The 15,477-nt window shown below is 30.9% G+C and overlaps 1 protein-coding gene across 3 annotated transcripts; it reads right to left on the bottom strand.

Annotated features, from left to right (window-relative positions):
- Positions 1–12,593, bottom strand: LOC111708199 (uncharacterized). 3 transcript variants are annotated; one of them, XM_023481501.1, is made up of 7 exons: positions 12,529–12,593; positions 12,129–12,197; positions 10,949–11,139; positions 4,366–4,437; positions 3,285–3,376; positions 2,935–2,974; positions 1–847 (listed from the first exon to the last, which is right to left on the bottom strand). In XM_023481501.1, the coding sequence occupies exons 1-6, from the start codon at positions 12,578–12,580 to the stop codon at positions 2,956–2,958; spliced, it is 495 nt and encodes a 164-aa protein (XP_023337269.1). In that variant the 5' UTR covers positions 12,581–12,593; the 3' UTR covers positions 1–847; positions 2,935–2,955. The 3 variants fall into 3 exon arrangements, with proteins under 3 accessions (XP_023337269.1, XP_023337270.1, XP_023337268.1); XM_023481502.1 differs by having other exon boundaries at positions 1–2,448; XM_023481500.1 differs by having other exon boundaries at positions 1–2,974.
- Positions 12,594–15,477: the final 2,884 nt, after the last annotated feature.

The raw sequence follows: 15,477 nt of genomic DNA on the forward strand, positions 1-15,477 counted from the left end.
TTGAAATAAAAGTTTAATTTCTTTAAATATTAAATATTAAGGTGGATTTTTCTCACAATAATTTATGTAACCTTTGATCACAAATCACAAAGGTTAGACGAAACAATTTTTACAAGGAATTCATGTCATCATAAAATTGACATTTACAAGTCAAGATTGTTTTGACCTGCACAGCTGATTCTAAATTGACAATGAATTCTACCTGTTTCGCTGTGGGCTTAAAAATAGTTGCTCTTTTATAAAAAGATTAAGCTTACAGGATCAATTTTAGATTCAATTTCAAGAGAAAGTGCCCTTTTTTGTGAAGAGCTTCTTTTAGTTTTTCATCCAAGCGAAAAATTTCAAGTTTTACATGTTTTTCTAGACTTTAAGACATTTTAGAGAATTTTTTGAGCCATTTTTCAACCATCTTTGAACCATTGTTAGAGAGGTTTTAGAGAAGTTTTGATAAAATTCTGTAGATGAAATTTGCAGAAATTATAGAATTTGAAGCCATTTTAAAGAAATGTTAAGAGACATTTTACATTTTAGAGCATTTGTGTTCATTAATATTTTTCTCTTTTACCAGGTAAATACATAGTAACAAAAAAAGGAATGAAACCTTTTTACATTTGTATTGAATTGCCATATTATACAATGATATGCATGGGAATATTGCTCGAAAAACTACAAAAATAAAATAAAATTTCTTTTTAATCATAACAAAGTGCACAACAGGTTATACAAAAACACTCAACAAATAGATACATTTTCAATATCTTTTCTATCCCTTTTATCTTCAGTTAGTTTCAGTAAACATGATGACGACCATTTATTTGCTTTCATCTCTCCGCCGCTCAATTGTGTCCTTATACATTTTAATAATCATAAAAACATATTTTTTTAATCTGGAAAAACTTCAATTACCAATGGTTTTGTTTTAATTGCCGTCTCCATGTTTATTTAAACTACCAGTATACTCATATCTCCATGTTTATTTAAACTACCAGTATACTCATATCTCCAAGTTTATTTAAACTACCGGTATACTCATATCTCCATGTTTATAGAAACTACCAGTATACTCATATCTCCATGTTTATAGAAACTACCAGTATACTCATATCTCCATGTTTATAGAAACTACCAGTATACTCATATCTCCATGTTTATAGAAACTACCAGTATACTCATATCTCCATGTTTATAGAAACTACCAGTATACTCATATCTCCATGTTTATAGAAACTACCAGTATACTCATATCTCCATGTTTATAGAAACTACCAGTATACTCATATCTCCATGTTTATAGAAACTACCAGTATACTCATATCTCCATGTTTATTTAAACTACCAGTATACTCATATCTCCATGTTTATTTAAACTACCAGTATACTCATATCTCCATGTTTATTTAAACTACCAGTATACTCATTTTTCCATGTTTATAGAAACTACCAGTATACTCATATCTCCATGTTTATGGAAACTACCAGTATACTCATATCTCCATGTTTATTGAAACTACCAGTATACTCATATCTCCATGTTTATTTAAACTACCAGTATACTCATTTCTCCATGTTTATAGAAACTACCAGTATACTCATATCTCCATGTTTATAGAAACTACCAGTATACTCATATCTCCATGTTTATTGAAACTACCAGTATACTCATATCTCCATGTTTATTTAAACTACCAGTATACTCATTTCTCCATGTTTATAGAAACTACCAGTATACTCATATCTCCATGTTTATAGAAACTACCAGTATACTCGTATCTCCATGTTTATAGAAACTACCAGTATACTCATATCTCCATGTTTATTGAAACTACCAGCATACTCATATCTCCATGTTTATTGAAACTACCAGTATACTCATATCTCCATTTTTATTATAACTACCAGTTTACTCATATCTCCATGTTTATTGAAACAACCAGTTTCAACCATTAACAATAGGTCTCCGTGTAAAGTCGTCTTTAACTTAGGTCCCCTCTCAGAGACACCAAACCAAACAATTTTAACCCCCTTTTCTTTGTTCTCCCTGACGGAGTCATAAACAAAACCTCGCGTATTTGGAATCCATTTTCAAAAGTTAAACAAAGAATAATTTCATATCAAGAATCAGTGACTTTCATTAATAATCAATTGTCATCTTATTTTAGTACTGTTCAACCATTGTTAACCCTTTATCACCCGAAAATAGATCGTAAGGATTTTTTCATTATAAACATTCATTAGAACATTTGTACACGTTATCAATATATGTAATTTTTTCAGGAAATAAAGAGAATTTTTGTTATCATTTTTGAGACGGGGGTTGTGCGTCTGCTGTCGCAATCAGGAAATATTGTTGGGAAATATATATCCTTCAACGACTGATTCCAGTGGGCCTATTATCATTTCATCTTGAGAATCTCGTTTTCTAGCCGGCAACAACCAGTATACTCATATCTCCATGTTTATATTGAAACTACCTGCAGTATACTCATTTGGTCCGATAAAAATTACAACTTTATATGACATCTTCCGAAATATATTCTTCCGCAAAATTGAAAAATTTAAATTTAAAAAATGCCCGATCTTTGAAATCATTAGATAATGTTTAAAGATTTAAGGACTTATATTTGAACACAGTAAAAATTTAAAATTGTTTAAATAAAAAACCTGAACTATGTGAAAATACCACACACAGCTTTAAATTGTCAGTATTTGACATTTCTAAGACGATATTCAAAGTTGGCATTCAGAGCATGAAAATATCAAATCCGACCTTATAAAAGCAGGATTACTGTACATTTAAGTAATATTAAATTGACGTATTTACAGATAAAAACTCATTTTTCAAGTTTAATGGGTCGATCGATTGATGTTGGTTTGATTGATGTTGGTTTGATTGAGAGATTCGAGTTTGATTTGTTTATGATATATACAAATGACCTAGGAAAATGTCAGGACTTCTCAAAGTTCGTCATTCAACCTAAAAACAGATAATTTTAGTTTGGATTATATTTTATATATAAAATATAATCTTAAACAAGTTAAATAGAAAAATAAAGATCTGATTTTAAAAGAAAAGTTAAATTTCTAAGTATTTCGAAAAAAGAAATTTGATAAAGACGCAAAGCAAACGTCATTTTAAGATTTTGGTTCTTTAAAGTTATCGGCCTAGGCGTGTTTAAAGCATTTAGGGGGGGGGGCTGGGGACGTCCTTCTAAGGTTTTTAGGGGGGGAGGGGGGAGGGGGGGTCACCAATCCACTCTCCCCTAAATAAGATATTTATTTCTGACCTTTTATAGTGTTCAGCCGTGTCTGCAAATCTCCTTAGAACCCAGGCAACTGTATCACCATCTACATTTATCGAATCCAAAACTGTCTCAGTCTAAAATATATGTTTAAAAAAATAAATAAAATAATGATGAAGTGTGTTTTTGTAAAACAAATTTTAAAAATGTTTTCATTTTATTTTTTTTCTGTTTTCCAAAATTTTTTCTTTGGCTTCGGCAGTTTTTTTTTTCAGTCTTGTTTGTTTTCATGTAAATCTTTAAGTTCTTCATTTGTTTTGAATTTTCAGAAATAGTTAAAAAAAAACTACAGTCGTCGTCGCATGTATCAGTACAATGAAGACGACTTTCGATTTCAATTTTGATTTATATCAAGCTTTTAAACTTGTAATCTTGCTGTTAAAAAAAGCTTGTATCAATTGAAAATAAAAAAGTCGTCTTTATTGTTTTGATATAATCGACTACCACTGTATGATACAAAAAACTTTGGATTAAATGTCGTCTTCAATATTTCTTATACTTTATATTTTGCTGAGGATATTTTGGTTTTAATTCTTGTAAATATATTCTTAAATGTCATGAGCTGAAAACTTTAGAATGGCGGATATCGAGATTAATGCTTGATCCTCTTTTTTTCTTAATATCGAGACTAACCTAATCTTGTACTTGTATCCTGAAAAGTGTATAAAATTCAACCGATCAGAGCCGCGTATATGAAGCCGATAAATTTGAAATTTTGCGCGCCATTTAAGATAAATATACAGAAACGGGGGGAACTCTCTAATTTAAAAAAACCGGTTTTTAATTTTTCTCTACTATATCCAAGAAAGAATGATTTAAGAAGAAAATCAAAAGTGTGTCCATTGGATACTCAGATTAAGTAATCGGGATTAGGGATATCTCATTCTAAAGTTCTCAGCTCAGAGCCCATTTTTAGAAACAGTTTATTAAAATCCTTGGCAGCGTTTCACAATTAATAGAAGAAAACATTTTCCACTTTTTAAGCACCCTGTGAAAAGTATGAAAAAATATATATATATTAAAATTTTAAAGTTTCCTGAAATAAAGTTTTAAAATAAATAAATACCTTATCATCTATTACGTAAGGTCCGGCCACATAATCGGCGATGGATCGTCTTTTTCGTCGTTTAGTAGTTCCCTAAATATACATAATTAGTGGCAGGGTTTGAACATTTTTTCCGAATCAATTTGGTTCCGGAAAGGCCAGCTTAGATATAATATACAAGATACAAGTTCTAATATACAGGATACTGAGGGTTCCAATATACAGGATGCAAGGAGATAATATACAGAATACTGATGGTTCTAAAATACAGGATACAGGGAGTTCTAATATACAGGATACAAGTTCTAAAATTGTTGTTTAATTAAAAAGTTTTATCGAATAGACATTATTATTTTAATCTTTACAACTTGAAGCCCCCCCCTTTCCCATTCCTTTTTCCTGGATAAATCACTTTCCTCCCAAATCTTCTCAAAAACTTGTCACGGACCTCTTAATTTATTATATATAAAGGTCCGTGTGACGGTGCTGGGTAGTGTGTAGCCTTTATATGAAAACCTGATTTCTACGAATCTTTGAGAAATTTTACAGAAGTTAATATGTTTGAAGTTTTTAAGAAATTCTTAAATGAGAAATTGTTTTCGAGACACCCTGTAGAATTTGACCATCGATTAGATAGTTTTTGTAATGGAAAACATCATTACTGGTCACCATAGTTTTATATTTTTTAACATTCCAGAGATATGCAGATTTTTAACGTTTTTCTGATCATACCTCATCCCTCATCCCACATCCCTCATTTCCCTCATCCTCCCCTCCCTTTCCCACTTATACCCCCCATCCCCCCACTCCTCTTTAAAAATGCTACATTAAACACAACACAACGAAATGTTAAAGTTTAATCCTAAAACTTTAAATTAGTTTTTACACTCTTGTTGACTGTATTTTATAATGAAAAACAATGAACAGAAAACAAAATGACAAAATTGGTTTACAAATTTGGTAAGATAAGATAAGATAAGACGATCCCAAGTTTAAATTGAGTCTTCTGCGTTGAATCTGGTCTTTAAATGGCTTATTTAATAATTTGCAAATAAAAAGGAAGTTTAAAGTTTCAGGGAATCATGAACATAAGGAAAGAGAACAGTACAGGTGTCTCTGAAGGCTCAGTTTCATTTGCCATAATACTTTTGCCATAAATACTTTTGCCATAATTACATTTGGCATAATACATTTGCCATAAGTAACACTTGCCATAAATTACACTTGCCATATGTTACACTATCCATAATGGTTACACTTGCCATAATTACACTTGCTATAATTACACTTGCCATAATTAAAATTTGGTTAGAATTAACAAACATATAGATATATATTTTTTAATTACAAATTAAATACAAATTACAATCTAATTCAGAGACAGTTCGAATTCGGGGTCGAATTGTATTTTAGCACATTTTAGCCGAACATTTCCAATAATTTACTTCTGTAGACAAGGCATTGTCTACATAGGTGTAGTTGTTGTTGTCTCGAACTATTGGTTTACCCTTACTTGTGGTCTCAACGGTCCTCCATTGTGAGGAAATATGGAGCTGAACTTGAGTCAACTAGTCTGTTTTAAAACAATGAGAAAACTAAAGTTGGGAATTTTCATCGTAAAATTTCCCGCATTTGCAATAAAAAAGAGAGATTTATATCTTTTTAAAAATTAGAAAATTATGACAAAAGTAATTATGGCAAGTGTAATTATGGCAAGTGTAACCATTATGGCAAGTGTAACTTATGGCAAGTGTGACTTATGGCAAGCGTAACTTATGGCAAGTGTTACTTATAGCAAAGATATTATGGCAAGTGTAATTATGGCAAAGATATTATGGCAAATGAAACTGAGCCTCTCTGAAATCTCATCCCTTGTGAGCAACTCTGTGTCTTTAAAATGATTTATAATCTCAGCAAGAATAGTTTTACAAAATGAACTAAAATCAAGACCAAATCTTTACTCTTCATCAATCTGTTGCAAAGATAAGATAAGAGTTAAAAAATCAGCATTTGAGGCATGTTTTCAGTGGCTTGAGAACAAACTTAGAGTTACTAATTCCTACTTATCAAGAAAATGAAGTGTATTATATTTAAATCACTTTTTGATGAATTGACCCACGTGGATATACTGTATATATAATACAGTGAGACCCATACAACTGTGGAATAACAAGACGACTGTTAGACTCAAGATGTGATTTTAAACTTTTTTGTTAATAACAAAATACATATACGATTGCTTAAATGTCGTCTTCTAATTCAACAATTTTGTTGTTCCTGTTGTAAGATCATCCATTTTTTCTGATTTCTGATTACAGATCCAGGTGAAATCTTCTGTGTAAAGTACCATGCAGTACAATGCAGTACCATGCAGTACCATGCAGTACCATGCAGTACCATGCAGTACCATGTGGTACCATGCAGTATTAGGTTTTACAATGCAGTTTTCATGTTGTACCATACAGAACCATGTTGTACCATGTTGCACCATGTATTACCATGTATTACCATGTATTATCATGCAGTACTATGTTGTACAATGCAGTTTTCATGTTGTACCATGCATAACCATGTTTTACCATGTTGCACCATGTATTACCATGTATTACCATGTATTATCATGCAGTATTATGTAGTAACATGCAGTACCAGTTGTACCATGTTGTACCATGTTGTACCATGATGCACCATGTTGTACCATGTATTACCATGTATTTTCATGCAGTATCATTTAGTAACATGCAGTACCATGTTGTACCATGCAGTACCATGTAGTAACATTCAGTACCGTGTTGTACCATGTTGTCGTTCTGGGACTTAAACCCTCTCAGGAGGTTTTGAGAAACAATGAGTTTTAAAATGCGGGATAGCTTGAAATAGTAATGCTGCAAATAAAATAAAACACCAGATATGTGTCTTAAGTTTATTTTGTCTTTCAGTTAGACAATACAGATTCTATTTTTTCGGCCATACACTCATTAGTAACATTTTAAAAACTATGCGATATTCTGCGCGTAGTAAATTAGTGAAAGCTTGAATTACTTTGTCAACTTTGTACCGTAAGATTAGGTCACGAAACCTCTCAATTCTATTTTGATTATACAAGTTGATTTATCCCGCAGAACAGCTGTACCATGCAGTACCATGTTTTACCATGCAGTACCATGTTGTACCATGCAGTGCCATGCATTACCATGCAGTACCATGCAGTACCATGTTATACCATGTATTATCATGTATTAACATGCAGTACCATGTTGTACCATAAAGTATACCATGCAGTACCATGTAGTGCCATTTTGTACCATGCAGTACCAATTTGTACCATGGAGCACCATGTTGTACCTTACAGTACCATGTTGTACAATGCAGTACCATGCATTACCATGCAGTGCCATGTTGTACCATGCAGAACTATGTTGTACTATATAGCATCGTGTTATACCAAGTAGTACCATGTTGTACCGTTCAGTACCATGTAGTAACGTGCAGTACCATGTTGTACCATGCAGTACCATGTTGTACCATGCAGTACCATGCCGTGCCTTGATAGAAAAGTACAAAACAAGGACTCTACTATTTCTCAAGGTCTGATAAAGAATTTGAGTTCTCGTATCTCCGGACTGTATCTGAGACACGTTCCTCCCCTAGCGTCCATGTTGCATGCTTTTATACTTCTCGAACACCCGCTCACGAGCTCACGTAGAAATCAATTAAATCAATCTTCAAAATCTTTTCTCTCTTAAAATAATCATTGCATGAGTTACAACTTCTTGGAACATTTTCCTCTCTAAAAGTCAACATTTAAATCAATTTTAAAATGTTTCAGAACTTGTTTCTCAAATTTGATTCTAAAAATGATTAGATTGACCCCTGATTTAAATAATAGGCAGAATGGCATTGACCATAGGTGAAAGGAAACGAAGAGGTAAAGCTTACCTCAGATGTACAAAACCGACCTCCCTATTAATTAATTAATAGAGATGGTCGGTTGTGTACATTACGATATGTTTCCGTATCAAACACTGAAAACTTTTATATAGAGTGATCGTATTTCTTTTTGTTAAAATGAAGATATTTGAAATTTGTCAAAAGTTTGCAGTGGATAAACATCCTCGTCAGCATTCTCGAATTATCTTGATATAAAGAAAGAAAATCTAAAAAATTATCAATTCCATAAAATCCCCCTTAGAATACGACCACTCATTATACAAGTGAACAAACATATCGTTATAATGTATACAACCGATCACTCTATTAAGTAATAAACAGGGAGGTTGTGTGCATCTGAGGTAAGCTTTACCTCTTCGTTTCCTTTCTCTATGGTCAATTCTTGTTATCTTATCTGCGACTACTGTTTTCTTCAAGGTGTCTAAAAAACGGAAAAAAAGTTGTTTAGATTTTATCATTAGTCTCTAAGTAGCCCAATACTTGACATAAGGAGCAATTAAGTTTTCAAATGTTTAAAATGGATTAAGTTCAAATTACTGATTAAATGAAAGTGACAATGTGACCGCAGTTTGGATAAGGTATACACCATCACCATTAACCAGGCGGGGAAACTTAAAATATTGAGAATGGATAAACCGGGTACTTTAAACCTGTTATCTTTAATATTAGCCAACATATTTACTAAAATAGCACGGCGAATACATGTATATCATTAAACCAATTTACTTACTGAAAAATTTATTTTTATATCTTCATTTATTTCGCAAATTAACCTTTTCGTATTGTTTAACTTCCAAACCAGTTTCGTCATCTTATTTAAAATTCGATGATGGTATGGACCAAACCTCCGTAGAGTAAATAAAGTAGATTTTAGTTCCACATTTTATTGAAAATAGATATCGGTTTGGGTTGACCCTCGTCAGTTCTAACGATAACCATTCAAATCGAAAATAAAAAAATGTTAAAAACCACAAGAAAAAGATACTAAAAGATTATTTTAAAAAAATGGGCCGTCAAATGGAGAAAAGGGAAACGAACTCATATCATGAGATGGAAAAAAGATAATTTGCAAATTCACTTTTTAAAGAATGTTTTAAGACAATTATTATTCCTAGAGATTGGTTCTGTCATGGAGATTAAAAACAACTGTTGATATGTATGAGTATAAAATGGTGGTGGGGGTCCATCTAATAAAGAATTCCATCGTTGAAACTTTCATATCTTATTAATACACTCCCTAGATAAAACCTAACAGAAGAATTCTTAATTTTACGGATTCTATTGGAAACCATGAAGATTATGTATGACAACTAAATTTGTTTATTGTGATTGTCTGTTTTAGTTTACATATTAATTAAGAAAATATATACATTGAAATTAATAAAATCGATTTGTTGAATGAAATTGAATCTGGCCAAATTAATCAAATCAAAAAGTAAAAATATTAGATTGAGTCAAACCAATTATTAAAAATATTCTTATAACAATTGAACCATTAAAAACCATTTTTTATTAAAAATGATTTATTAATTTTCGATATTGGTTTTTTCTCTTCTCAGCATTGAATTTTAGATTTGATATCATAATGGATTTGTCAATATTTCAAAGGAAAGAAATTATTACACTTTCCGAGAATGCTTTGTATGATTTTCAAGAATTATTTTATAGAAAATAATTCTTTTTGCAAATAAACCTCATAATAATTTTTTCTAGATTTAATATAAGATCTGATTTTTAAATAATTTGAAAGTTTTCCAGATATACATTTTTTTTCATGAAAACCGGGTTCCATTTAAACAAAATCACTTTTATATAAGATCTTCAATGCATTTTCTTGTATGTGAACTTTCATAAAAAAAGTCTTTCAAAAAAATTTCACCGACATTTAAAACGAAATATCCCATAAACGAATCATGAATTTTATAGTATGAAACTGGTTCAATTGTCCTAGAGTTAGTATTTTTATTTCTTTAACAAACAGAGTTTTAAATATCTTTACATCAGATTATGCGTTTGCAAAATCCATAAAACAAAGGTTCTTTTAATACATAGCAATATAATATTAGAGTCATTAAAAGTATCAAATGGAATAAAAATAAAAGAAATAATAAAAAGTGTTTGCTTTTAAATCTAATTTTGTAATTCCTACATCTTTTCAATCTGATTTTAAAACCTTTGTTTTTTCAGACCTATATGTACAGATATATCAAAGGCCTGTAGTTTGATATCGTGTTATGAACATTATATGGATTAGATTAAAAAATCAGAGTTTAAGAGAGAACTCATTTCCTTTCGCAATCTACACAGATCAGATTTATCCCAGAATCTTCTATGTTCAATCACAAAAACTATTGTGCAAACTTTTCAAGTTTCAATCGATTTACATAGAAACTTAGATATTCACAAGTTAAAGCTTTGCGATTTTTTTTGCAAACAGCATTGAACATTCAGCTGTATGACAACTTCCGGAAATATTGGGTATTGAATTTGTTTTGAGTTCTTAACAAATCTCAAGAACTGAAGAGGGTCAACCCAGACCGAAATTTATTTTCAAACACCCTTTTCTTACTCTGTGAGGTTTGGGCATCATTTACACAGAATTTTATAAACTGGGTAATACTTGTGTTTTCAAAATGGTGGGCAATCTTTTTACCTGTGTAACCACCATGAGTGCAACCCAAGCTATTGAAGATGTAATAAAGTTGAAAGCGTTCTGTATCAAGTGAATTATAACATTCTCCGGGAGTACTGTTCCTATGTAAACTAGCGAGGGGGAGATAGTTATTCCTCCGATAGTAAACTCCTCAGACAAATCTTCTATCAAGGATTCATAAACTTCAATTCCTGAAATTATAAATCAATAAGAACTAGCTCAAAAAAAATTAAGAACTGGCTCAAATCAGAATTAAGAACTGACTCAAATCAGAATTAAGAACTGGTTTAATACATTTAAAAGAAAGAGTATAAGATAAGAAGAATTGTTTCCATACTTGAAAGGGGTGCTTTGGGATTTTCTTTAAATTATTTATTTTCTTTATTTAAATTCTTTAAACCTATTTAATCCATATATAAGTAAGGAAATTAGCGACCGTTCAACACAAGAGTACACTTTAACCATAAGTCTCTTGGAACTCTCATGTCTGCTATAAGAATAAGGATAACTACACCCTCCTGACTCGAATAAAGGTTTAAAGGGTACCATTACAAACCGAGCATACCACTTATTAAATGGGAAATCACTTAAATTAAGTCTACTGCAGTCCCTTTAATAAACTTTAGATGAATGTGCTCCGGGATACTTTTAACGTGTAAAACTGACAAAAATGTAAATCCTTTTTTAGCATAAAATGTCTTATTCAACATTTAAATAAGGGTGATACTGTTTTATTTAATGTTAACGGATTTTGGGAGTTCCCAAAAAAATTGAAATCTTTTGCACCACTTTAGTCAATTTAGATCAATGTGTAAAAATTTATTTAATTTTAAAAAAAGAAAACGGCCCTTTTTAGCATTTTTGAACTCAGTTTTGCACAAGCCGACCTTTGGGGAGAGTCTATTGATTTACTTTTTTCGCTCCGAGATGGAATTTAAAGAATTTGAGCCGCGGTTTAAATCCGCCAAAATCCGGTTTAAATTAAGCGCCGGCTTAAATCTTGAAACATTTAATACAATTTTAATTGGAGTCAACCATATTTAAACCGCGGCTTAAATTTAAAGCGCCGCTCAAATTCATTAAATTCAGCCACAGGAGTTGAAATACAATCCTAACCAGGGGTTTAACTACACGAAAGTGTGAGCATATGATTTCTAATATTCATGCAGACTTTTCTTACCTACTAAACCTGCTTGTTTTAAATCAAAAAGTTTGTCCTCTGATGACGTTTGTCTAGGATTTCCCTCAACTAAACAAACATTCTGTTTATCTGTAAAAGACTGTAAAGGTGTGTCTATAATGTCTCTGCAAGATGAACAGTGAAGACGGACAAGTTTACTCTGTTTGTATACTGCAATTATCATGTTTTACTAAGTACAACCGTATGCAGTCAAAACAAAAACAAACAAAATGTGAACATAGCAGACGAAACTCAAAGAAATATTTAAAAAGACGATATCGAATTCGTTTCTGAATTCCCATGTTTATTGGGACACCCTGTAGAAAGATAAAAAGTTATCCCGAAATTTTTTACTTTTGATCAAACAAAATTACATGATGAAACAAAATGGAATACTCACCTAATAATATGAGAAGGAAAAACCCAACTGTACTTACAACTAGCTTTTGCATTTTTCATAAATCTGAAATCATAAATCAGCATTTACTAATTTTTCTAAAAAGTTTTAAAAGCTTTATGAAAATATTGCTATAAAGCCAATTCTGTGCAGGTCGAAACATTTGTGTGGAGTTTAGTTAATTGAACACTTGATCTCGATATTTTTTCGTTAAACACAGTATTGTCATTTTATCTTAAACCGGCTATGTAAGGTAGTTAAACTGAGTATGCAGTGTTGTGGAAAAATTCTTTAAGAATCATTTGAGACGTATAAAACTTTTTAAAGATCTGTAAATCCTGAGCTTCAGTCGACGTTCAAAATCGTACTTTTGGGTGAATACATTTTTAGAATTGTTTTTTTTTTAATTATTAAATAACGACGACAAAAATGTTAACAAAACTCTACAGCAAACTAATTAGTTGTTTAGGAACAGGTTGAGAAAATGAAAATTAATCTTATCATCGAAAATAAGTAATCTTGTTCACATATTGGTTTCTACTTTTCATTATTCTAGTTTCTCATTTTTCACAAAGATTTTCTGCAGATTTTCCTGATTTTTTATTGAAATGACGACATTTGAAGAAATTGTAGAAATCTGCGAATAAATTCATAGAAAGTAAAAAGCTCAATATAATGCTTTGATGAAAAACAAAATAATTGTTTCGAGCATTGTTTTATTTATAATTTCTTTTGAGAAATATGTTCCTTATAACCATCAAATTAGTTTACTGTATACTTTTTACTTTATTTTACGTCGTCGTTATTTAATAATTTAAAAAAAACCGATTCTGAAAATGTACCCACCCAAATTCATGGTTTTGAACGTCGACTATGCACTCAAACTCAGTAATTATACATCGTGAAAAAGTTTTATATGTCTCAAATGAATCCTAATGAAATTGTCCACAACACTGCATACTCAGTTTAACTACCTTACATAGCCGGTCTGTCCCTTTAAAAATTGAATTATGAATATTAAATAAACACAAAATACTTAGAGTATGATATTTAATAATAAAAAGCACACAATATGATTACTCAACAATTGTTATTAAATGTTTTCAAATTCCATTTAACAACCAAAACACAAAGATTTCCTGTTTAACATCGACTTATCTGTCCGGTATACATGACACCTGTATTTTGTATAACGTGCATCTACATATACCATATCCAGTATCTGTCATATAAAGTTCTTACTTAGGAATATTTATATTCATTTCTCATCTCTTAAAGACCTTAAGAGAGGCGGGTTGCAATCAATTTCAAATTCTTTAAACTGCAGAGGTCAAAATTTTATATTTTTTACTTAAACAAGTTCTAAATAATACATTTTGCAACAAGTTCTAAATAATAAATGTTGCAACAAGTTCTAACTAATATATTGTGCAACAATTGAGCGACATTTTTAGATAAAAAACGACGAAAACAGAACTGTTTTGTCGTTCTCACTGTGTTACTTGCAAATTTGAACTGAAGCGAGCACTGAGTACAGGTAATTTTGATAAGTCTAAAGTGCAAAGTGCTCAAAGTTATAGATAAAAAAATTGTGCAAGAATCTATTCTCACAGTTAAGTAGACAGAAGGAGACGGTCAGATTTATGCGACATTACAAGTGCGACTTTATGGCCTTGTAGCTCCTCTTCTTTTGACTTTACGCACAATTTTGAAAAACCAATTTATCCGGTTAATATTAGAAATTCAAAACAATTTTGGTCTTTTTAACAGGTGTTGAAAAAGAAGAATTCTGTTTGAAAACATATAAGATTTCAAATTTCAATATTTAACGTACAATTTAGTTTAGTTTGACGTGTACTATCTTGCCTTGATAGAACTTCGCTCTGTAAAAATATTTTGAATAATTGAATACTTATATTTCAAATCCAATGCATTTTAGCATGCACGGAACCTATTTTTGGAACCTATCATGGCGTAGGAACTTTTATTAAAGATTACAATGAAGTCTAATCTAGTTCAATAAGTTTTTGCCACAAACTCCAATTTTCAAATTCCTATATCCGATACCGTTACCTTATATGATTTAAACTATGAATTATGGTAGATCAAATGGTGACACATCAAAGTTTTACACTAGCAGGTTACAAATATATAGTGATTAGAGCATTTTTGTTTTCTTTGGAATAGGAGTTTATTTGTCAAGATATTTTTGAGGTCTGCAAAAATTAACTTTTTAAGTTAAAGGTGCTTCAGTATCGTACTTGGGAACGAAAGCATATGTTACTTAAAAATATTCCATTTAAGGAATGTGAACATGGAAAACATAATTTTCTTACACATCGATTGAAGAAGCGGCAATTAAAAAATTATTAATTAAATGTTTTTTCTCAACTTTTCAATTCAATTTCTTGTTACTAATCATGTCACGCAAAACAAATAGATTTATGTACACATATCCAGACTGTTAAGAAGTAAATAATATTGCTCTTTATTTCAAAATAAATCCAAAAAACGTTTAAACGGCTAAACCGATCGGGCCAGTTTCTTTTTTGGCAACTAACATGGCTCCAGAGAAGGTTTAGAACGGTAAAATTATACATTTTTTTACTAAACAAAAATATTTGCATTGATAATTGATGAAAATAAAAGTCGGTAAAATTTTTATTCTTCAGATTTACGTAGAAAAATGGGTCCTGAGATTTAACAGTTTAAACTAAAAATTGTTACTAGAAAAAAGGGTTATGAAGCGCCCCAAAAGTCTTGTACTAATATTTTCCAGCAAACCAGTGTAAAAAAACATTTAAAAAAACCATCCCTTCATCGATGAAAATGGGCTCGAAATCAAAGACTTCCTGACTTAGATGCAGGCCGAGAGCATGAAAAAGATTCCTCTTTTATATACTTTAAAAATTGTCGTTAAATTATTTTTGAAAACAAATAATGGGGATGAAT

Source organism: Eurytemora carolleeae, unplaced genomic scaffold (genome assembly GCF_000591075.1).
Source record: "Eurytemora carolleeae unplaced genomic scaffold, Eaff_2.0 scaffold864, whole genome shotgun sequence".
Classification (NCBI taxonomy): domain Eukaryota; kingdom Metazoa; phylum Arthropoda; class Copepoda; order Calanoida; family Temoridae; genus Eurytemora; species Eurytemora carolleeae.